Source organism: Chaetodon trifascialis, chromosome 15 (assembly GCF_039877785.1).
Source record: "Chaetodon trifascialis isolate fChaTrf1 chromosome 15, fChaTrf1.hap1, whole genome shotgun sequence".
Classification (NCBI taxonomy): domain Eukaryota; kingdom Metazoa; phylum Chordata; class Actinopteri; order Chaetodontiformes; family Chaetodontidae; genus Chaetodon; species Chaetodon trifascialis.
This window is the reverse complement of record NC_092070.1, coordinates 3,185,936-3,211,141: the sequence shown is the minus strand read 5'-3', so window position 1 is coordinate 3,211,141 and position 25,206 is coordinate 3,185,936. Positions and strand designations below refer to the sequence as shown.

Here is a 25,206-nt window from a genome sequence, read left to right as displayed (position 1 = left end):
TCTGCTTTCTGGTGTCCAGCAAAGACAAGATGGCATAGTTTATTATCTAGATAACAGATCCCATTTTAATGGGGGTGTGAATGGGGTAAAAATGACAATGAGCATTCTGCATTGTGCATTCAGTGTGTTTTAAAAGTTGGTATCTTTTATATTACATGCATATTTTAGCCATGTATTTGAATATAAGCTCTTCACACTGTCCTCGAATAATGTTGGGACGCTTCCAAAAAAAGACAATCACAAAGCAGTCATGTTGGATACAATTTGAAAAACTAAAATGGTACTAATGTGACATTGCATTTTGGACTACCATAAAGCACCATTAGGATTCTATTGTGTTTAAAGCTCATCAGTGGGTCGAAAGGTTACACCTGAAGTGACATCAGGGCCATCTATAACTGTCCCGATACATATACATACAGTGACACACAATACCTGCAGCCAGGTTGAAGGTCCTGCCCTTTATGGAACTCTGAACTGGAGAGAACCAGTTTAAAACAGAGCCAACCAGAGGAAGCTGTCTCATCAGCCCCTACAACAAACAGTGACAAAGGAAGCCAAACATTGGAATGGATTTGTATAATCAGAAGTAGACCTTCACACATATGCAACACCACACACAATCAACGAAGCAAGAGAGCAAACAAACATGTTTGTCTTTACTGAGGACCATCCATTCTCTACACCTGTTCTCTAACTCCTTATTTATCCCAAATTTAACCCTATCCTTTGCCCAATTCCATATCCTTAACCCAAAGCACCTTTAATCCTGGAATCTCATCTCAACCCTGATCCTGATGCTAAGATCCAGTGTGTAGGATTTAGGGGATCTATTGGCAGATATGGCAGAAATGGAATATGACATTCCAAAGTATGTTTTCGTTCATATATAATCACTGGAAAATAACAACTGCTGTTTTTTGTGTTTCTGTTACATTAGAATGAGCTCTTTATATCTACAGAGGGAGTGAATCCTCCTCCACGGAGTCTCCCATGTTGCACTGCTATGTTTTTACAGCAGCCCAGAGCCGACAAATCAAAACAGTGGCTCAGTGGCGTTTTTCTCACGTTTCACAGCCAGTGTCGGCTCTCTTCCATGCTTGGTAAGGGAGGGCTGAGGTGAGGGCAATTCACTTGATTGCAATCTGCAACCTCACAGCTAGGTGTCCCTAAATCCTACACACCAGTCCTTTAAGGAGTGAAGATCAGCTTCATCATTTTAAAAACATGACTTCAAAATGAATTCTAACAAAATGAAAGTGCAACAAATACACATGCACACACACACAGCTGTGTTTCCATCCCTTCTGGAAACATTTAACAGACTTGCATTCACTTCCTTCAGACTCATCCTAACTTTATCCAAACCTTAATCTTACCCTAACTTTAACCCGAGTCTTCACCATAAAATGTAATGATTTTCCTCAAGGGGACTTGTGTGTTGTCCCCGTAAGGAAGGTGAGTCTACAGAGTCAATGAGACTGTGTAAACAGATTTATGTACCCACAACATAAGTAATGCATGCACACACATACACACCTCTTCCATGAGTTTCTCCTCATTGGCCTTTTGCAGCTGCAGCTCTGCCTCCAGGATGCCTTTCCTCACCACCTCTGTCATGTTCTCCAAAAGCTACAGGACAGGACAGAATCACTATAATTTAGAAACATAATTTACAAGACAACACAGTAGACATGCTGTATATTAGAATTTGCATTTTCATAAAAATATACTGGAACAGATATAGCTGTGGAACAACCAAAGTGGTAAATCCACTTAAACAGCTTGGTACAGTGTGTGTGTACGTTCAAGTAATTTTAATCTGGTTTTTATTTCAGTTTGTCACAATGTTACACATAGTTCCAAAAGAGATGGAAATACGGCTGAATAAGGACAACAGAGGTGAAGAAAGGTAAGGTAAAAAAAAAAATAAAAAAAAATAAAAATAAACTTTAAGATGTATGCCGTTAGAAATGTGCTGAGGTTTGCACAACAAGTGGATTGGTGTGGGAGTCAGCCACACTATGGTGAGAGCAAATTCAATGTCGGAGCTGGAGGAACAGCAATGGAGAGGGAGTTGTAGATGAAGACAAGGACAGTGTGTCAGCGTTGCTCCACTGTTGAAGGGTATGTGAATCAAACATGGCCATCACCCAGATGAAAAGAAACGTATCCTTATGCATTTGTTTTTTATTTTTTCTGCTGTACTAAACTTGCTGGATGATTCTCCAGAGTGGAGGGATGGTTTCCTGTAGCTAGTGATGTCCAGCAGTCCTCTTCAGGATCCTGTTCTTTACGCCTCCTCCTTGGCTTGACGAAGCTGTCTGAGTCTAGCTGTAAACCAGGGTTTGTTGTTGTATGTGCAGAAAGTTTCAGTTGGCAAAAACATGTCCTCGCAAAAGGTGACATAAGATACCACAATGTCAATGACTTCATCCAGGTCTGTAGCTGTAGCCTCAAAAACACGCCAATCAGTGCGGCCAGAGCAGGCCTGTGATTCCAGCCTTGCCTCATTGGTCCGTCTCCTCACAGTCTTGACCACAGGCAGATTTTAGTATGCAGAGAAGATGAATCAGAGAGTGATTGGAGAGCTGCAAAGCTGCGCAGGGGACAGACTGATTGGTGTCCTTTAACATGGTGTATATTAACACTCTGGACTTTGGTGCTGTCTATACTTTGGTAGGTCATGCCTGAAGTTTGCTCTGTTATAAATATAACGAGAACAATGAGCAGAGAGTCTGGGTGTTTAGACTCCACGTTAGTTATCTGGTCAGCCAGATGTTGTAAAGCCTCAGGCCTGAGGTGGAATGTTAAGACTGTCTCAAAATAAGAAGTGTGACATCTGCACACCAACCTTTGTTTATATGGAAAGAGATTCCACCTCGCCTTGTTTCCCTTGTAGCTCTGTTACTCTGTCCACTTGATGCAGTTGGAACCCTGTCAGATGTAGTGTGGTATCAAGGATGTGCTCACCAAGCCAGGTTTTGGTGAAGCACAGGGCAGCAGATCATCCATCCAGTTCATCCATTTTGTTGGCTAGAAAGTGAGCACTGCAAGATGTATGTGCAGTGAAATCCCCACTGCTTAACCAGTGCCCCAGCTGGTTTCCCCTGCCAGCATCTCCTGCAGAGCCAACAAAGGACTGCTGCTGGTCGAGTGAAAAGTGGTGAAAAAGTTATGGAACGGTGAAAATGTAATTGGACAGGGAGAGCTAAAAAAACCTGAACAAATAAAGAAAAACAGAAAAAGCAGCAGAGGCTGAAAGCTGAGGCCGCCATCCACAAGGGTTCCAATTTTATTAATAACAGTTTTATTGTTAAGAAGTTATAGGATGTGCAATGTGTTTGTCACTGTTAGCGGAGCTTAATTTGCAGATCTTCAATAAAAATGGGTCTAATCAACAAGCTATGGACATATTTTGTGCTATTTGGTCAGTGGATCAGTTTAGAATCTTGCAGTGGGAACAAGCAGAAACAGACTCAGTCTAACAGCTAGATGAAGAGCTGTGACTGTGGTTTTTCACTGCACAGCTGCAACATGTCATCAAGGTAAACAACTGAGCATTGCAGGGGAAAAACTCTCACACTGTGCCAGCATGGCTCAAATACAAGCTACATCTAGAGATGACTGATTGCTCAAACAGATATTTTCTTTAGGTCAAGCTCACAAACGCCTAATCTCACAACCAAATATTTGCAATAATTGTTTGGAGGCTAGTACAATATAAAGAGGTCTAGTGTGAAAATGGAAAAACATTACACTTCTGGTGCAAAGATTTTAGCTGCTATTTAATTATACACGAGAGCAAATAATGTAGTTTCTTTCAGGCAAAATATTCTTAATCAATGATTTTGTACAGACGTTTTCATTATTTAAAGACGGGCTATAACCACACAATGACCCACAATGACCCAGATCATTTCAATCATTCCACACAAACCACTTCGTTAGAATTAGGTGAAAAGCTACTGACCGAATTTAAAAACTATCAATGTCATCTCTGATACAGTAACTCTTTTTACAACTGTCTAACAGCCTTCAAGTATCCTATAAAACAAATACAGCAGTTACCCTTCCGCTCTCCTCAATGTCCCTCCCGAGGGAAGCTATAGTATCCACCAGCTCTGAAACATCGACATCCTCAGTGACCATGCCAACAAAGATACAGTCCTCATCTGTCCCAAACTCAGGGCCTGTAGAGAGAGGAGGAGATGAAAAAGGTGAGAGTAACAACAAAACAGTCTTCTGAGATAAATACTGTGAGTTTTTTCCCAGGCCTTCCAGATGTGAAGACGTACTAACCAGTGGAGAAGATGATATCAGTGTCAAGGTCGTGCAGTTTCTTCAGCAGCTCAGTGTTAATTTTCTCCAACTCCTGCTTCCTCCTGCTCTCATCCATCCCTTCAGCCTGAGGCTCGTACCTGAACATCAAAACATCTGTCACAGTCCCATGTTTGACTTCTACCGCGCACAGAGCAAATGTTGACACTGTTGAGCGGGCAGCAAGTATTACTGAGATGTGTAACACCTCTGGTTTCATCCATCTGTTAAAAGATGGCCTTCTGCCATTCAGACAGAGGCAAATGCTTCTCATTGCTTTATTCAGTGTCTCCCACAGGTTCAATCAGCGATGAGGTTTAAAGACTGATTTTGCTGTTGGAGGCTTTATTATTAATGGCCATTGTGAGAGCATGGGAGGCTTACCACTTCACACAGTGAATCCACTGATACATTTTCTCATCAGTTTCATTTATTTGATAAATACATCTAAATAATTAAGAATGCTTCAGATTGTCTTACAGTCTTACAGTACACAATGACAACTATTCTGACAACATTCCTTTCTGACTCGCACTATGTTGAAAATTCAATTGTCACAAGGACTGTCTAGTTGTGTTGCTTGGCCTAGCTCTCTGTCCCAGCTCGCTCTGCCTTTCTCCAGCCCCTGCTCACTCACCCCAGGCAATGGGCTCTCCTCTGATTCTGCAGACCTTCCATCTTTGAGCTATCTACTAGATCCCCTAAGACTCTCTGGCCAGTCATCCCCTCTCACTTACTTGCCTGTTCCCACTTTCCTCACCAGCCCTGCATACATATACCATCACCCTCTTCCCCCAGTCAGTTGCCATTCTGAGAATGTTGCTTTGTTGCTCATGTTTTGCTTTCTGCTGCTGTTACCCTGTATCCTGGAATCTGTACCTGCCTGACTGCTCCTCTCCCCTGCCTTGCTGCGGGTGTGGCATGTCAAGATGCTGATTAGACAGCATGATTATTCCACAGGTGTGCCTTAGGCTGGCCACAAAAAAAGGCCACTCTCAAATGCGCAGTTTTGCTTTATTGGAGTCAGAAAACCAGTCAGTATCTGGTGTGACCACCATTTGCCTCACGTAGTGCAACACATCTCCTTCAGCTCATGAAAAATGGGAGCAAAAACAAAAGTGTTGCATTTATATTTTTGTTCAGTGTAAGTAACTCATTTTTGGACTTGCTGCCCCCACCAGTAAGCCTATGGGCCTTCACTTCACTAAGCACATCTGAAAAAATCCTCTTCAGGCCCCCAAAGCCATCCTATTTTACAGAATCATCATGGATTCTTGTCTTCAAATATCAAACCTGCAGCCAGTAATCTGGGTGTGACATTTGATGGAAATCTTTCTTTTGAAAAACTAATTACAAATGTTGTGACGCTTCTGTCAACTTATAATAATAAAAATAATAATAATAATACATTTTATTTAAAAGCACCTTTCTGGACACTCAAGGACACAAGATAAAAGGACCTTTTACAAGATAATTTAGGAGCATTGCAAAGATCAGGTCTTTTCTCTCTTGGTCTATCTCAAGAAATCTCAATTATCTTATTGTAATTCGGTGCTGAGCCTACAGGCTGTCTTACACCTTCAGCTGGTACAAAACACAGCTGCTGAGCTTTTAACAAATACTAGAAGATGAGATGATATCAGCCTTAGCCTCTTTTCAATGGTTACCAGTCAGTTTCAGAATTGATCATTAGCTCCCGCTTGTATTGCTAAGTTGCTGCTCCCCGTGAGCGAGGGAGCAGCCTCAGATCCTCGGCCAGGGCTCTGCTGGCTGTTCCTGAGTCCCGGCTCAAGACTAAAGGCGAATGGGCCTTTACAGTCAGGACCCCTCAGCTCAGGAACTCCCTGCCCGAGGATCTGAGGCTGAAAAATCTGTGACATCTTTTCAATCACTTCTCAAAACTAAAATAACCTTTTATCAATTCTAGCACACTGTCTTATTGTCAACATGTCTTTTCTTTTAGTATTTATCTGCATTGTTGTTTATTTGCCTCAGTCCTCATATGTCTTAATCCTGTTTTCTAATTTTGTAAAGCACTTTCTGAATCTGCTTTGAGCGCTGGACCAAATATGGACCAAACAAGCATGTTCCTTTACATCTGGAGAATGATTTGAAGGCTGGGGCATCTTTATAGCATCACAATGCTTCATTTATAATGGTATGTCTTTTCTTTCTTGGTCAAGCATATTATTAGAAAACATACTGCAGCTGTTGCATTGAGAATATTAAAGAACATGTAAACAAATACAAGGTGAAAATGGAGTCACAAATCAGTCCCGCCTCTCTATACAACAGCAGTTCTTTTACAGCCTATCCATTCTTACCGGACAGCACCCAGGCCAGGCCAGCTCAAATCCTCTATGTATATGAGTGAGGGTGAGTGTCGGTGGGTTTCCTCTCTAAAGTCCTGTCTGAGGCACATAGTGGAGCTCATCACAGGCATCAGCTCTGACAGCTTCTCCGCCAGGTCCTCAACGTCCTCTTGCCGGGTCCCCAGAACTGTACAGGAGGGAGAAAGTCATGGCCATGACTGTTCCTGGTGATGTTTTAACCCTTGCTGGCCATATTTAACACATATTAAAAATATATTGAGCTGAATGCTGTGTTCGTGTGTCTGTGTGTGTTACCTGCAGCAGTCAGGAGGGGACTGAAGCGAACACATGTACCCTCGTCTTCAAGATCCACCACATCTACCCCGCTGGAGGGAACAAGCTGGACAAGTTGTTCACCCAGCTATATACAGGAAAAATGGTCAAAGTAATGTCTAAGCGGTGGTCGGACCAGTGTTGAGAACACTTGAGCAAAACTGTTTGTTTTATTGATTTGTGGAAAAAGGTTGAATTCTGACTCATTCATTGTATGTGAGAGCTTAAACTTTTAATTTGACTAAAACTGGTATTCAGGTTATAATATAATCCAAATCAAATGTCAACATTTAAGCACCTGAACACCACATGAGCTACAATGTGCCTCAGTTGTTCATCTGTCACAGCTACCTGACCAACCTCAGTGTATCTTAAGATTACAGTTAGCTTGTTGGCTGCTACATACTTAAGTTAGTATCATGTATCATGATAGCTGCTAAAATCATTTGGCAACATAGCCAACTAACATATCCACAACTCTTTTGCTCACGATAACGTTAGTGAGTGAGCAAGTCAAGTCCCCAAAACTAGCTGTGACTTAGCTTCACTGCATGGATCTGGTGTTGGTTAGCAAATTTACCATTCAGATCAGTGCCAGGAGTCTGGATGAATTAGCTGACTTTATCCCCTACAAAGTGACAAATGATTGCATTCTGATTGTATTTTGCCATGGAGGGTGGAATTTCTCTCAACTGGATTTGGTTGTAAAAACTTAAAAACACTCCCCTCTCATCCAAGGGGCTTCTTCAGTTCTAACTGACTGATGGTCAGTCCAGGTATTTGACCTCTGTGGGGTCATTATTAAGCTCATTGATACCACTTTTCCCGGTAGCGCTCCTGGCTGTGTAACGGCAGTTGTTAGAGCGGCTTTATTTAAAGTTTCAATGGTGAAATGGACCATTCAACGTTTCATTCAGTATCTGGTTCTGTGTGTTCTCTATGATCATTCTAGCTCTGTTTCACAGTAGAAACTGAACAGTATGAGTCTGTGTATTAAGCATCTCAGGTTAAACCAAAGGTGGTTACTGTAGTCTGCAATTTTCCTGGCTGTCCTTTCATACTCCTGTACCATTCTTAAGGGTGTTCATCCCAAAATGCATTGTAAGATGTCTTGTATATCATGGAAAATAACATAGGATTGCCAACTCCTCATGTCAAGATGGCAGTTTACCTACACCTGCAAGATAAGGGGTCTTTCATGGACAAAAATGTACATATTTTGGATTTGGAGGACAGATGGTTTGAAGGAGAAGTGAAGGAAGGTATTTATGTAAGAACAGATTCATCCACAGCTATACTTAATAACTCAATTTAATTAATTTACGCAAGCAATCTAGTGTACGCAGTCCAATGCAGTGGGAAAAGCACAGACTTCTAAGTCGGGGAAACTTAACAACTTAACACTTAACTCAGGCCTCAACACAGGAGGACCAACTTCTTAGGTCAAAACTCAGTAGTACAATACAAGTCATCCTCATTCAAGAACAACAATAAAAATATTTTGGACATGCAGGGAAGACAGTTTTAACGATTAGTGAAGGCAGGACACCCCTTGTTCTCTATCTACAATGATGTTGTTTCATCCCTTAGCAGGAGATTTAATAACCACACATTTGGCCATGTGACAACTCCAACTACTGTCATTGACACGGCCTCAGGTGACTCCACCAACTCTAACCAGTGTCTTTACACAGCTGGGTGCACTAAAAATCCAAGTGGTATCAATGACCTTGATAATGACCCCACAGAGGTTAAACAGCTGGGACCCACCCACCAGTCAGAAACCTTCTGGATGACAGTGGAAACGTTTTCAAGTCCAATTGACTGACAGTCAACCCTCCTTGGCAAAATAAAGACAGAATGCAATTATGTGCAAAAGAACTGTGTTTCAATCTTTGTTTGTAGCGTTAGTAATAAATGTTTGCTATTAAAGAGGCTCCAAAGCGGAAGGTCCAGTGCATGTTGAAGGAGGGAAAACACTCACCCATCTGTTGAAGGCATCAAGCACCTCTTTCTCCCCAGCACAGTAACCTTCCACTGAACCACCACTGGATGCTAACAACACAGGAAAAAGGAAAATGGCAACTAAAGTAAAAATACAACAAAATATTATGACTATTTTGTGTGTATAGTGAGATCATCTTCAAAGTATTATCTCAATAATTCTGAACTTAATTAAAAAATATTCTTGAGATTTAGATTTTGAAAATTCTGCTAATGTGAACACTTGACATAAAAAAAGATGAATATTTTTTGTTGGTGTCAGATTATTTATAGTTTGAAGGTGATGAATGCTGGTTGGAGCTCCCTGGGAATTTTTGCCTAGGGCTCCAGTTGAGTCTAGACTTGACATTGGTCAGCACCCACCACTAAGTGTTCGACACTTTAAGATCTCTGCTGGTACACCCTAAAGACAGGAACACCCCTGAGAGAAAGACTGGAGGTGTACGAGATCATCACATCACATGTGACAGCTGTGAAGAACAATACATCAGTGAAACTGCGGGACCCTGTGCAGGAGACTGAAAGAACACCAGGAAGACATCAGCTGTCTATGAACATCAGACTGGAAGTGATCAAGAAGGACAATCACATCTAGATCTGTGTGGGTATGTAGATCTAGATCTACATACACACATTACAAAATACATAAATAAAATGCTGTCCGATACCGTGCTGTCGAATTATGCGCCAATGCGTCAATCAATGAAAGTGACGCGTGCCAGAAGACTTCAATGTCCTAAACAAACTTCCAGTCACATATTATCTGATTATGGACCCCGGACCCCATTTTCCCATGTTTTTTGTGTCCATGCGACTAATGGAGACAACAGTTTTTGTTTGTTCGGTATCGAACAAGAGTTCAGCAGGTGGCAGCCACGAAATGCGCATTATGGAAGGAATCCCTACAAAGACTTTTTGTTAAAGAGTAAGATCTGTTTTGTTTAACCAGAAACAGCTGTTACAGTGCTCTGTCTGAAGGGACCAGACTCCATTCACAAAAATCAGTCATTTTATCACTGTAAAACACACTTCATTCAAATGCAACTAAAACAAAATAAAAGTCACCAAAACCTCCTTGGTTTATCTTTCCACTGATCTAACAATCATCACCAACTCTGGTTTGGTTGAAATAAACTCTTAAATTCACCAATTCAGGAGAGGAGTGAGAGAGAGGGCAGAAATCAGAGGAGCAGCAGGTGAAACAGCACATCGAGTCTACCTTTTTTTTTTTATTCAACTATAGATTTGAATTTAGAATACGTTTTTAACAGCCCTATTTACCACGAGCTCCTATACTGTAGTACATTATTGTTCCATTACTCTTTCTGATTTCTGAAAACACGTCAATAAATTGGCTCATTCTTTTTTAGGGAGTGTGACCCTTACCCGCACTCATTTCCTGGGAAAACTTGAATAGCACCACAGGAGAGCTGACTTCATCCTCCACCTGTTGAACACACAAAGACACTGATAAGGCATCTGAGACTCAGAGTCATTATTAACTTAAGTGATTTGCTGTATGACATGTAAAACAATTATCATCAAATGAAAGGGCGTGAAGTAAACATGGATTTAAATTTCTGATTTGTTTTCATGCTTTCTGAAGTTACTGTATGTTATGTCTGTAATAACTGTAACTGAACGTCACATAAAGTTACTATTTGATTTGTCAAACTGGTCTATATGGAAGTGGCGCCCTGAGTCCTTGCATCTCAGTGGTATGGAGCAGCCCAAACTAAAGCACTCATGTTTAGATGATTTGGCTGGACAGAAGAACTGGCTACTTGACAGAATAAACACATTCTTTAAACATACTTATGAGTGTAAACTGATCAACCTGAGGCATTGGACATTTCTACTACTCCATTGCCAATGTAAAAATTTCAAAAGCAAGTCAATGAACCATGCCACCAGGTTATTGATGCAGGCAGTACCTGGACATATCGGTGTTTTTGAGTGTGTCACTCAGGGTTGGTGCCTCCTGTTTAGCATCACCTTAATATTCCTCTCAAATTGTGCTTAAATGTCATTTAACCAGAATCAAAATCAGCAAAGAGCTGATCTCTGTGAAGTTGCGTGAAACATGATACATTTCTTCATTTTCTGAACACTAAGACAGGAAATAACCCCAAAGTGAAGCCCACCATTGATAACATCCAGGTGAAAGGTTAAGGCAAGCATCATGCCTGGGGGGCTGAGATGATGGCTAGTGTTTCTGGGGTGTTGATGTGAGGGTCATGAATAATTCACAAGCATGTGTGGTGTTGTCAAGTTAACTGTGATATGTTTTACCCATAATAAGTCTCAGTGCCTCAATATGCTTCACACTAAGTGCTTGGTCGCTGTCTGAAACCCCTTTCCAATGGTGGAGTCATGTCCACATATCAATTTGCCAGGTGTGAGGAGATTTACAGCCAGATTTCGAACTTCTCTAAAGCTTTCTTTTTCATTCTTCACACAGCTACTCCCGACACTTTTTGTGTCATGGTCAACACTCCTTCAATGCCTTTCAAGAGAGACTGAATGAAAAATATGCTGTTATCCCCTTTTGAACAATTGATCACGCTTCTTGCCCTGCCTTTGAGCGTGGCCATCTTGAACAGGTTTAAACACTGGACATGGACTACACATTGTGAAACCTAGTTTGCAAGCTGAGACCTTAAATGCAGCAATTATGGGTTACTGTTACTGTAACACATTCAGACTTGGCAACTTGTGTGGATCAAGATGGTGCCGCACGAGTGGCAGCTTGTTACAGCAGCTCTGGCCGTTGTTCTTTGTCTTAGTATGTTTTTCTGTTTTTCTTGTGTTTCTTCTGTCACTAGTCTCCGTCGATCATGCGTACATATGGATGTACAACTGGTGAGACTGGTTATTTACTTTTTTCTCTTTCTTGGATTATATAAAGGAGAGTGGTAAGAGGAAAGGTGGGGGCATACCAATGTTTGTGAACAACAGATGGTGTAACCCAGGGCACATTAGTACAAAAGAGCAGCGCTGCACGAGACATTGAGCTGTTAGCATTCAGCCATATCATCTTCCGAGGGAGTTCACGCATGTCACTGTGATAACGGTGTACATCCCCGTCGGCCGATGCAGCTGCAGCATGCAAGCTCCTACACACTGTGGTCTCACAACTGCATACATCACACCCCCGGGCCCTTCTCCTCATCTCTGGTGACTTCAGTGATACTTCCCTGTCCTCCACTCTCCCCACCTTCACCTAGTACATTAAATGCCACACCAGAGACAACACAACACTGGACTTACAGTTCATCACCCCTCCCCCTGCTGGACCGTTCCAATCACAATCTGGTTCATCTGCTCCCTGCATACATACCTTTGGTAAATTAACAACCATCAATCATCAGGTATGTGAGAAGATGGTCAGAGGAGTCCAGCATGGTACTGAGAGACTGCTTTGAAACTGGGAAAGACTGGGAAGTGTTGTGCAGTCCACATGGGGAGGACATTGACAGTTTGACAACCTGCATCACAGGTTTGGTCTGCTGGGGCTGTGGAGGCTCTGAGAGGGACAGGAAAAGACTTAACCAACTGGTCAGGAGAGCTCACTATGTCCAGGACTGCCCTCTGAACAAGGAGGTGGGTGAGAGGAGGACGCTAGCCAAGACGTCGATCATGGACAACCCATCCCACCCAATCCCTGCATGAGACATTGGGGGGCTTAAGCAGCTCCTTCAGTAACAGAATGTTGCATCCAGTATGTAGGAAAGAAGGCTACTGCAGGTCCTTCATCCCAGCAGCTGTCAGACTGTTTAATTCCAGCATCATGTAATGTAGCACTGTGTTGATGCTGGTTTTATCTATGCTAATACATGTTTACATTATCCATTACATCTGGTGCATTTTAAATTTGTTTTTTTTTAATATTTTTTTCAACTGTGCAATAACACTGTATTTATTACCCATATTGGTAACAGTATTTTTTAGATACTGTACATATTGTACATATACATACACTTGTGCAATTCAATGCTCTTTTTATGTAACAATATTTCTCGAGTACAATTTCAACATATGGCATTGGTAGTTTTTCCTCATAAGAAAATTGGTAATATTATTTTCATGGGCAGTAGTATTTTTTATTGAAATTAGTATTTTTATAATCTGTACATAATGTTCATTTACACAGTTGATTTTTTTTACCTTGTATCCTTTATACTATTTATCTTGACCCTTCAGTGCCACTGTTCTTGCTTTTATAATACTTGCTGGCTGTAACAACTTAATTTCCCTGGTGTAGGATCTATAAAGTCTTATCTTATCTAACTCCTCCCCGGTTCTCATTTGGAACCATAAAACGTCCATTTTAAAAGACAGTTAGTTTTACTGTTTTAAGTCTTTTGTTTGAGTGTTATCTGTGAGGCAGTTGTTTGGGGTTTTATGGAAGTTTCTAATAAAAGAACAAAACAATCAAATGTGATGAAGTATGGTACAGTATGGTTATTTAAAAAATGTCTTAATTGAAAAACATTTACTATACTGTACTATACTGTATATAGTCATATATACCATGACTGAAGAGTTTAACTAATTCAAATAGTTTTCAACTAAGCAGGAAGAAGAGACAGCAATTCAGAAAAACAAGTGCCAAACAAAGACAGGGCAAACAAATGACTACTGGATGACTTGTTGCCAGTCATGCTATGAGAGTCATAGCAAATGCTATTACAATTTGTTGTTCAGTAGAAAAGCAGAGCAGATGGTAAACAAAAACTGTCAAAAACTAAAAGGGAAGTAGTGCTTTTTAAAAACTAATAACCACACCAGATTCCAGACAGACACCAACACAACTGAAGTTATTCTAAGACTAAATACTGGAGAACATTAAATAGTTATTATCTTCCAACTGTTCTAAGGAAGACTGTCATCTACTAGATTCCAACCAAATTCACACGTCATTCACTACACTGACGACATGAGTGACAGTCATCACAGCAGCATTTAACATCATTTGAAGTCATGGAAAATCCAGGATGAGTTGCTTTGGATAAAAAATGTGGAGAGTTATTCCAAACACCTTGGAGGGAGGAGACCCAGGGGCACACCCAGAACATGCTGGAGGGACTAAAGAGTATAACCCAATTAGTCTGGAAATGCATATAGCTGCTTCATCTGACCTGCTGCCACATCCCAGACAGGGGAAAATGTTGATGAATGGGCTTAGATTAAATGGTCACAGATGCTAAATGTACTTTACAGTAATTGTATAATGTTTTACAAATAAGAATCTGTAACCACCCTCTCAACCACACTTTGAGAAACATGGTAATGTTGGCATGCTGGCATACTCACAAAGACAATGTTAACATGCTGATGTTTAGCAGGTACAACATTTACCACATTCACCATCTTGTTTAGTGTGTTAATGTTTGCCTATTTGGCAATACACCAAAGTGCTGTAAAGACTAAAATGTTGACCTGATTATGGCACTTGATGAAAAGTCAAGGGATGACTTAGATCATCACAATTCATCTTGTTGCTTACATACACAGTCTGTCTGTACAGTACCAAATTGCATGGCAATCCATCCAACAGCAGTTGAAATTTGATCTAGCCAAAAGTGGTGGCCTGACCGTCTGATAGACAGAGACAGAGATTGCCTTAGAGCCTCAATCCTACCTTGCCTAAGAAGACAACACAATTTCAGGCTCATTTGTTAATGCATCAGGCTCTGTTGATTTTTCAATGGAGGGTACATCCAACAATGAGCACAACAGATCTATTTAAATCACTGAACAAATAAAGAGATATCAACAGTGATTCAGAAGACTAGAACCAGACTTTAAAGATCCAAACTCCCACTAGGTCAGAATCCCCACCAGACTGGCTGCTAAACCGATGGACCAGGGACCTAACACCTCCCTCTGTGCCTGGATCCTGGACTTTCTCGCTACCAGAACTCAGGTGGTAGTCTCACTTCCAACCCTCTCATCCTCAACACAGGTGCTCACCATGGTTGTGTACTTAACCCCCTGCTATATTCACTGCACTGATCTGATCAGAAACAGATCCATTATTAACTCCATCATGATGACACAGTAGTGACACAAACAATGAGAAGGTCTACCAAGAAGAAGTGAGGGAGCTGTCACTATGGTGGAAGTTCAACAACCTCTAAATGACCGTCAGCGAAACCAAGGAGCTGGTTGTGGATTTTGGGAGGAAGCACGAGAGGGTGAGCATATTCAGGTCCCTGGTAGTTCACATCACAGAGAATCTCACATGTCCACACGCAAAGACATCTTGGCAAGAAAGACAAAGCAATGCCTTTACCACCTCAGACAGCTTAAGAAATTCAATGTCTCTCTGAGAAAGACCTTCTACTTTTCTACTGGGACTTTCTACTCTGCTACCATGGAAGGCATTTTAACAGGGGATATCGCCAACTGGTACTTGGATTTTAAACAAAAAGAAGTAATGAGATGCAACAGCACATGATACATTCATTAATTATTCATGACCCTTGTATTTCTTCCAAAAGCAACAAAACATGAGTGTGGAGAGGCATTCCCTGAAGTACCTCAAAGAACATGCCTGAGAGGTCCACATCCTAAACAATTAGGAAGAAGTGAACAGTCCATCAGCCAATGGAGACCCAAATACTGCTGAGCTGATGTGAGTGAAGGAAAATGGTCTGGAGTGACAGGAAGAAAGAAAAGGAAGAGAAGGAAGGACAGAGGGGAAGGGGAAGGGGGAGTGAGGGAGACAGGCAGAGACTTGGTCCCACCTACAATAGAGAGCATGAGAGAGCCCAGAACGTCCCGCAGTGAGGCCCCGGAGATGGGGGGAATCGGCGACACCTCACCCTGAAACCAAGGCAACCCACGCTGACTATAACTACAGCTATGCACACACATACAAAAAACACTCACACATGGACCTGCAAACTCATACACATTCATATCTAACAGGCACAGTGGTATTAAAACTCAAACTGCTGCATTTCACAGTGAATGTGGGTGACTGAGACAAAACTGAAATTCATCCTTCTTTCACCAAGCTCCTGTGAGTTTGAGTACCACTGTGTGATGATTTTGATCCCGTCACCCAACTGATTGTTCACTTTATCTGGATTACAGTAGTGTTAACATATAACCACAAATTCCAGCCACTTCGCTAGGATGAATTCACATCACTTTACATCTCAGTGCCTTTAATAGATGTCAGTGAATAAGCCTTTAAGCCAAGTCTGTACCCCTTAGACTGTTTCAGTATCAACACAATTGGTTTTACCATGTTCATAGCCTCAACAAGTGAGATTCTGTCTCTAGCACATCCTATAAACACAAATAGGTTCTGTCTTTAAACAGCTGAAGGTCATTTCTTCATGTGTTCACATATACTGGCCCTAATGTCACCAGAAAAGGTGTGAACAGAGACAAAGGCATCTAGTCTCGTGGTGGTAATTAAAAATGAGCTGTGTGGGTTGTCTCCACCAGCCATCTCAGCTACTCATATCAGGACCCTCATCAAAGTTTAATAGAAGATTATCTGTCCAATTTCAGTTAACCGCTAAGATCCATCAGCCAGTAGCTGGAGTCAAGTAGCTGAAAAATAAGGAAACGTATCTACTCTAACGTCTTTGTATCTCATGGTCTGGTGATATTCTATATTTTTCAGCTTGCCAACAAACCTCATGTGCATAGCCAAGCCAACACTTAATGTATCTACTAAAAAGTCTTCTGTGTGTGTGTGTGTGTGTGTGTGTGTGTGTGTGTGTGTGTGTGTGTGTGTGTGTGTGTGTGTGTGAGAGGGTCAAAGGCTGATATATCTTCTTCCTCTGTTCTATAGAGTTCCACTACTGTTCAAAAGCTATTAAAAGCACATCAGTGAGCCCCACTGTTACACGGAATGACATGTTCCTTCATTACCATAAACACTCACACTAGCTTATATACATATACAGTACTGCTGCCCCAAATACTCACCAGAGCCCCAGATGTGGATTAATCCTGAAACTAGTCCCCAATAAATGATTGAGTAGCTTGTTAAAAAACTATAGTGCTCAGCTGTTTTGTTAAGTTACTGAAGCTTTAAAAAAAATGAAATTATAGATTTGTGAGGTGTTTGTAAAGTTTTAAATCTTTAAATCAATAGGCTTGTGGCTAAGAGCAGACAGGGTACTAAAGTCAGAAAGTATCATAACACAAACATCGTATAACACCAGAGTTATCCTCGAAGTCATTCCAATTCATGGCCTGCGTAATATTCTTGTCATATGTATTTTCTAACATCAGTTAAACATTTCAAAATATTTCTTTAACAACTAATGTTTATCTGTACTGTATCAGTATTGTATTTCATGGCTTTATCCAATTTTACCTTAGTTTTAATTTATCATATCACATATTATTATATGTTCTGTTGTACCTAATCAATGGTGAGTTTTCTCATATGATATCAGTATAATATTAGAGTGGCTGTCAGTGTGTTTCTCAGGTGCTACTGCAGTACCCACTGATATACCCAACACTACAGGTCATTACCACCAGTTTACCACAATGAAACTAGAGGCCAAAGTCACATATCAGCATAAATCTGAGAATGATTCGTTGTGATGGCTGTTATTTCAAGACAAGTTTTGTTACAAGTCTATACTTTGATCATCACACCGAAAAAATAAATAAACTGTTTCATGACGGTTGAGCTTTTTCAAATCCCAGATATGCAATCAATCTATTAAAACCAGGCAGGACAGCATGTGGGCAGTGCTGTGAACAGCTCTCTGCAACACTATCACATATACAAAAGGGCTCCATTTTTACTGAGGCATAATGCAAAGTCAAAGGTGCACAGCGTAAGTGCACATGGCATGATATTTTGGGATATTTTGTGGTGAGTTACAAAACTTAACTGCCCATACAGTAATTGGGGTATCTCTGAGTCGGTAGCGTCTTCCTGCTTCTTGTTTGTAGCCTAAACCAAACAACCTATTCACCTTTTATAAAGGTAGACGATATGTAATCATTTATGGCAGGACATTAAGAGAACACGTACCGATGTTTTGATGGAAGCCAGAGTTTTTAGCTTCTGCAGGAGTTGTTGGCTCTAGAGGGGAGAGAAATGAAGGTAAAATGACGGATTTTCCATATCCAACAAAGCAAAGAAGACTTTTCAACTGCCTCCATAATATGACAGTTTTGTATCAAACAAACAAATAGTAACATGTTGTATCTCGTAGAAATTTAAACCTTTAGGGAAAGTTAAGTGATGTTTACCAGAGCAGTGGCGTGTCTGATCTTTTGGACAATTCCATTGTGACCGAGGTACTGCAGGGAGAGCCAGAGAGGCAGTGCTCGCAGCTTTGCCACCGGCTGGCTGGAGGTCAAACCTGCTGCAAGAGACTGAGACACAAAACACAGACACAGAGCAGTGAGTCGTTTAGAGAAAGACTCTCGAAGCCTTAAGCATCCAAACTTATTTTTCCTTTATATCCTTAGCAATCAGTGTGTATTATTTATTCTACCTGTGGTTCGTATTAACTGTGACTGTTTAATGTTTGCTAATTTCAACAGCAGGAGACAACAAACAAATACAATGACTGGATGGTTTCCTTTCAAAGATTAAAAAGATTTTTTTTTTACAATTTTACATGATTGATTGTGATGAAACACCAGATCATGTTCAAAATCAAAGAGTATATTAAAATTGTAATATATTACTAACTTTGAAAACCAAACCATTTTCCAAACCTTTAAGACTATGTACAAACCCTGAATCAATCTTCATGAAATTATGAACAAATCTTAATTTGGGTAGATCGACTAGTGGCTACTGAGGGAAAGTTTAAATCAGTCCAAGTTTGACTGTAAGCAGAAAATGATATAGTCTAGAATCACCAATTTGAGCCTACCAGAGCTGGGTCTTCATGTCTGTAGAGGGTAACAGCGGTTACAGCAGGAAGTCCCAACCACTGACCTGGTGTCAGTGTCATACTGTCACTTCTGTTGGCTGCCTGCAGGGGAAAGAACATTGTACACAGATACGCACACGTCACAAAAGAAAGTCAACATAAGATGGCATTTCCTGGGTGTCTGGCTTCTCTAAATGAAGGTGAGACGATAACAGTGGGAGGGGTGGCTCAAAAGTTGGCAGGTGTGGAGAGTGGAGACTCACACGCTTACCTGCTTTTCTCTTCTAACACTTCCATCTCTCTGTTCAAGGTTTTTACACTGTGCACATGTGATTATAAATTTCTCAGACATGAAACTCAATGTATCTGTAAAAATGGTGGCTTCTGGGTTCTCTGCTACTCTCTTGTAGTTTCATTCAGACATGACAGGGCCATGACAGAAAAATGCACACGCTCATGTGATTTTTGGTATCCAGTACATAGAGTGAGTGAGAGCTGTCACTGCTGAGTAATGACAGGAAGGAAGATGAGTTTTTGTTCTGTCATAGACTGCATCAGTGGTAAATTTTAAAACTCAGTGGACACTTTCCTCCTGTCCTGACTGGCTGCTGAGTGATCCCTTCCTGAAGCAGTTTCGATGTAAGTAATGGAGAACAAAATCCCCATTTCTTTTTTCATGTGTAAAAAAACAAAAACACAGAAAAACCCCCAGAGGAATCCTAATTTTAGCTTCAGCTAACTTTAGAATGCTTCTTTACACAGAACAAGGACTGCGGATTTTGCCCCTCATCACTGGTATTGCTTTATGAAGGGATCACATTGTAGCCAGTGCGGACTGAAGGATTACGACCAACAACCCATTCAGTGTACATAGAGACATGTCATATTATTAGAAGATAGACTTGAGAACCTTTACTTTAATTAATGGCCATGGTCAAGAGCAGGCCGTACATTTAATCTCACTCTGTGTATCGTGTATTTAACTTTCTGCTGCAGCACCCTTGAGGTTGCAGCCTTAAGTGGATGAGAGTAGTTTAAGATTAGATTACCATGATGGCAGAGGTGACCTGACCCAGTGCCAAGGTTGCCAGGTTGACCCTAAAGAAGACAACACAACATAATAAATGTTAACATTACAGCGGTGAGAACAGGAACCTGAAGGACTCTAATGGAGTTCTGCTAGAACACATGAGTAATAGAATTGACCCACCCCTCCACATGGAACCACATGCTGTACTGATCACACAGGTCCTTCAAACGACCCAACTTGTCTGTATGTCCTGCCCCAGGGGTACCTTTTGAAAAATGAAACACAGAAAACAATTTCCTTTGAAATAATTACAATTTTCCAGTCCTGTAATGTGCCAAATGATACATGCTCAGAACTGTTTGAACTGTGAATTCCCTTCACCTGCGTTGGCGATCAATAGCAAGGGAAGTTTCCCTGCTTCTATGTCCTCTTTGATTAGTTTGTCCAACAGTGCAACGTCCTGACAATGACAAACAGGATATGAGACAAAATGAATTCCTTTTAACTATCTTAAAGTGGTTTGGAAAGTGTATTTCATTTGGATTCTCCTACCATTTGGTGTTGGGATCCAAAGATGGTATTGCATGGGACTGTGCACAGACTAGAGAGTGGCAGGCCAAGCTAATGAGACAGAAAAGGATATTAAAATCACTTTATATTATGTACGCAGTTGAATAAACCACAACAAAATCTGTGTGACTATGTAATGCCAAATACTGATATCAGTACTTCATGTGGCCATATACAGCACGTACACTTTTAAAGTCATAGATTTGCCAATTATGCCCATATCTGTACACACGACTAGCGGTGCTAGTGTAAAGATATTTTTGAAACATTTAACTTAAGGCCCTTTGTGTAGGATTTGAATATCTGTAAAATTCCAGTGGTAGTATAGGATCGGATGTGGGATTGCCTATTTTCCTACAAACAAAAACTCATTGTCACTTGAGGAATATTTAGATGAAACGGCCCACCCGGATGCTTTATTCTTCATCATTCATGTGACATGTCAGTTTGTGTTTTCCACCCTTCCTACCTGGCTGCACAGATGCTGTCCTAGGCCAGGCCTGCCAGAGGCGCTCTGGTAGATGACTGGCTGTTTGGAGCTGAGGACTGTATAGCCCTCAGAGGCATATTCTTCATAACGAGCGTTAATGACCAGCCGACACACTTTGACGAGGCCATCCCTGTCATCCTCGTGGAAGTAGGCTGAACCATTCTCATACCTGAGGGACAGATTATATTGGTGTTGAGTACAGAAAGCAGAGGGTAACATTAACCACACTCCACTGATGCGTTCAGTCGCTCAGAGTTAAACTATGAACACTGAAACTATGTGCAATGCAGTGCTGTGATCAGTGACATCAAAACTTTTTAAAGATTGCTCAGTAATTTCATTTGAACCAAAAGACCTTTCAAACTGTAACCACAATAATGCAACATGGCATCCTGTCCCACACTGCCACGTCTGCAATACCTGCAACAACAAGCTACTGTGCCGGTTTTTACTGTGTAATCATCATGTCACCAACACAACGAAAGCAGATGTTATTTACTTGGATCCAAAGCTGTGCTGTATGGTTGAAGCTACAGGCCTACCTGAATAGTCTGCAGAGCCACAGTGTGGTGTCAGACAGGATCCGAGTGGTCAGCTTCCGCAGTCGTTCTCTGTCCAACACCGAGATGTAGGCCGCCAGGCTGTGACCCAGCAAGGCCATGTGACCCTGTTCACCAACATTTTGCATCCTACTGGAGATATCAAACAGCAGCTTTATCACACGCTTCATACTGAGGGCTGTCTATTTCCTCCAATCCCTGCTTATTTCCATGGAGGAGTATCAGTTGTCTGATTTCAGTAAAACTAGATTAGCTTCAGATGTACTGTAACAGATTTCTTGCCAGTGATCCCCTCCTTCCTTCTAGCAATCAGGCCATTTTGGATGTTGTTTCATATATTCAGCTTCAGCTACACCAACCTAGAAGTACTCAAGCACCATGCATGTACTGTAAAAGAATATGGTTTTGAGAATGGCTAAATGACATGCCTGACATGACTCAGCTTTTTCACTGCCATGACTTCACAACTTAACATACTAAAATCTCCACAAACATTGCATCATCTTACTCATAATTCTTTGTGTTGTGGATTTGGAAAAGGAAACACAAACAGTCTAGACACCAATTGGTTCACCTGTAATAGTCATGGCACAAAATGCAGACAGTAGTATGATTATGTAATTTTTTCACTGATTATTTCTACTTACTGTTGGCTGGGCTTGTCCTCTTCTTCCTCCTCTTCATTTATGAGATTGTGAACAAGGTGCAGTATAGTGGCAACATCCTGACCACTGCACAGAACATGAAAAGAAACACATCATTAGCTTCAGCTCTTCAAACTCTGCCCAAGCCCACAATTTCCACACTTTGTACAAAAAGTAAGCTTCAAAACACTGACAAACTGGTCCTCTGTCACTAAATGTACGTACTGTGTACTGTGTATGTAACCAGACTTACACATACCATATTGCTCAATGAGCTTTCCCAACACTAATGCCAGACTGATTCAGTGTTCAGCTGTTTAAAGGCACAGTCAGTGTATGTAAACTTCTGATCAATGGTGAAAAAGTCGACGAAAAGATGACATTGTGTTGTTGTTGTGTTTCCACCATACAGTATAGAGGCCATTATGTGACTTGAACAAATGACAACAGTAACTAAGCTAAATAAATTACTGACTTGGGTAGGGTCCTTTGTGATACTTTAGATTTAAGTCGAAATGTAAACTCACATATGTCTCAAGCTATTGCTCACTATGGAGGTACTACAGGACTGTTTTGAGTGCATTGACTGGGACATGTTTAAGGAAGCTGCCTCTTTCAGTGATCACACCATATAGATGAGTATGCCATGTCTGTGTCAGGAGGACGACAGCACCATGAAGAACATCATCAACCTGTCCAACCAAAAACCCTGGATGACTGTGGATGTACAGAAAATGCTAAAGGCGTGGAACTCAGCCTTCAAGTCTGGAGATGTGGAGGCACTGAGAACAGCGAGAGACAACTTGAATGGTGCCATCAGACTAGCAAAGCGTGCCCACACCCAAAAAATCCCCTGACAATATACCTGGAAGGGTGCTCAGAGAAGGTGCAGATCAGCTGGCTCACGTTCAACAGACATTTTTAACACCTCATTGTATCAAGCCAAAGTCCCATCATGCTTCAAGTCTGCCACCATCATCCCAGTGCCAAAGAAACCTCAGACCACAACACTCAACGACTTCCGGCCCGTTGCACTCACTCCCATTATGATGAAGTGCTTTGAGAGGCTGGTAAAGGAGCATATCATCTCCAGACTCCTTCCCACGTTCGACCCCTTCCAGTTTGCCTACTGGCCTAACCGCTCAACCGAGGATGCCATCTCCTCCGCTCTCCACCTGAGCCTTGCACACCTGGAGCAGAAAAACACCCATGTGCACCCAGATGCTGTTTCTGGACTTCAGCTCAGCGTTCAATACCATCATTCCACAGCCGAAAGATCTCAGTTGGTGTGGGTCGGACAGAACACCTCCTGTGTCATCACCCTCAGCACAGACTCCCCTCAGGGCTGTGTCCTGAGCCCGTTGCTGATGACACATGACTGCGCCCCAATGGCTGCCACCAACGACTCTGTGAAGTTTGCAGACGACACAACAATGGAGGGCCTCATCAAGGATGACAACAACCTGGCCTACAGAGAAGGGGTGGAGCAGCTGGTGGGCTGGTGCAAAGACAATAATCTGATCCTGAACATGGATAAAACCAAAGAGATTATTGTCGACATCAGGAAGAACCAGCCCAGTCACGCTCCACTTCTCCTCAACAACACTGTGGAGGTGGTCAGCAGCACCAAGTTCCTGGGGGTGCACATCACGGACGACCTCACCTGGTCTGTGAACACCGCGTCACTGGTCAAAAGGGCACAGCAACGCCTGCACTTACTGCGCAGGATGAGGAGAGCCCACCTGCCCCTGCCCATCCTCACTACATTCTACAGAAGCACCATAGAGAGCATCTTGACCAGCTGCATCTCTGTGTGGTGTGGAGGCTGCAGTGCTGCTGACTGGAAGAACGTGAAGAGAGTGGTGAGGACAGCAGAGAAAATCATTGGGACTTCTCTCCCCTCCATTCAAGACATTGCACCCAAACGCTGCATGTCCCGTGCCAGAAACATCATCAAGGACTCCTCACACCCCCACCATGGTCTGTTCTCCCTGCTGGCCTCTGGAAAGAGGTTCTGCAGCATTTGGTGCAGGACCTCCAGGCTCTGTAACAACTTTTTTCCCCAGGCCATCAGACTGCTGAACTCTAAGTGAGTATTGTTACCACCTCAGGTCATTCTTCACAACTGCACTTTAAATTAACCTTAGTATATATTTATGCTGCTTATTTTTTAACTCACTGCATATTCATGCTGCTATTTTCAACTGACTATATTCCTGCAGGTTATTCTACATACTGCTCTATTTCACATACTGTATATATCATAATTCTCTGCTGTGTATTTTGAGATACTTTTAACATATCTGTACATATCACTACATACTTGTACATATATATATACTTTTTTAAATATTTTCAACCCTGTGCTGAGCTTGTTGCAATCGAAATTTCGTTCAGTGTACACTTGCCATCTACTGAATGACAATAAAGTTTGTCTAACATATAAAGAACACATGACTATTTAAATCAGGTGTCAGTTAGCTTGAAAATACTAGCTCTTTGAGGAACAGACCACTCTTGGATCAGTGGACCAGAAATGGGAGAAAATCACTTGAAACTTACACAACTGCAAAACAAGAAACTTTAAACTCCAGCCTGAACTGACGTGTGTGTGTGTGTGTGTGTGTGTGTGTGTGTGTGTGTGTGTGTGTGTGTGTGTGCGTGCGTGCGTGCGTGCGTGCGTGCGTGCGTGCGTGCGTGTGTGTCTCTCTCTCTTACTCTCCCTGCAAAGGTCCAGGGATGCTGGCTCTGTTGAGAGGCCGCCTCTCTGTTCCTGCCTCCAGCTCTCTAAACAGACACACAGCACAAACAAACAGAGATGTCAAGATGCTCTACTTTGGTATGTAATACAACAATGTATCCATGTGCTAGACGTACAGATTCTTTATAGGTTTTGCTTGTTTAGTAGTTTAGTTTAGTTATAGTTTTAGCTCAATGCTCGTTTTCAAAATTAAAGGAATGTATCTATAATCTTACCCCTGTCCATCTCCCAGTATTCTCATGGCTTCACTCAGATTCCTGCCCACTTGAACCAACGTGGAGTCCACCATCATCTTAAGAGAGAG

General features: G+C 41.7%; 1 protein-coding gene across 1 annotated transcript in view; it reads right to left on the bottom strand.

Annotated features, from left to right (window-relative positions):
• pdxdc1 (pyridoxal-dependent decarboxylase domain containing 1) overlaps window positions 1-25,206 on the bottom strand; it is a 36,091-nt gene extending 10,885 nt beyond the window's left edge. The window contains exons 1-20 of the mRNA XM_070982101.1: window positions 25,118-25,206; window positions 24,860-24,928; window positions 22,145-22,228; window positions 21,480-21,629; window positions 20,917-21,106; window positions 20,430-20,498; window positions 20,259-20,337; window positions 20,058-20,142; window positions 19,897-19,945; window positions 18,848-18,949; window positions 18,213-18,338; window positions 17,992-18,042; window positions 10,356-10,416; window positions 8,950-9,020; window positions 6,948-7,053; window positions 6,645-6,819; window positions 4,303-4,421; window positions 4,072-4,193; window positions 1,540-1,632; window positions 436-532 (exon numbers count right to left, since the gene is read on the bottom strand). Coding sequence (XP_070838202.1) covers window positions 436-532; window positions 1,540-1,632; window positions 4,072-4,193; window positions 4,303-4,421; window positions 6,645-6,819; window positions 6,948-7,053; window positions 8,950-9,020; window positions 10,356-10,416; window positions 17,992-18,042; window positions 18,213-18,338; window positions 18,848-18,949; window positions 19,897-19,945; window positions 20,058-20,142; window positions 20,259-20,337; window positions 20,430-20,498; window positions 20,917-21,106; window positions 21,480-21,629; window positions 22,145-22,228; window positions 24,860-24,928; window positions 25,118-25,194 — 1,975 coding nt within the window. The 5' untranslated portion in view covers window positions 25,195-25,206. The remainder of the gene's footprint in view (window positions 1-435; window positions 533-1,539; window positions 1,633-4,071; window positions 4,194-4,302; window positions 4,422-6,644; window positions 6,820-6,947; window positions 7,054-8,949; window positions 9,021-10,355; window positions 10,417-17,991; window positions 18,043-18,212; window positions 18,339-18,847; window positions 18,950-19,896; window positions 19,946-20,057; window positions 20,143-20,258; window positions 20,338-20,429; window positions 20,499-20,916; window positions 21,107-21,479; window positions 21,630-22,144; window positions 22,229-24,859; window positions 24,929-25,117) is intronic.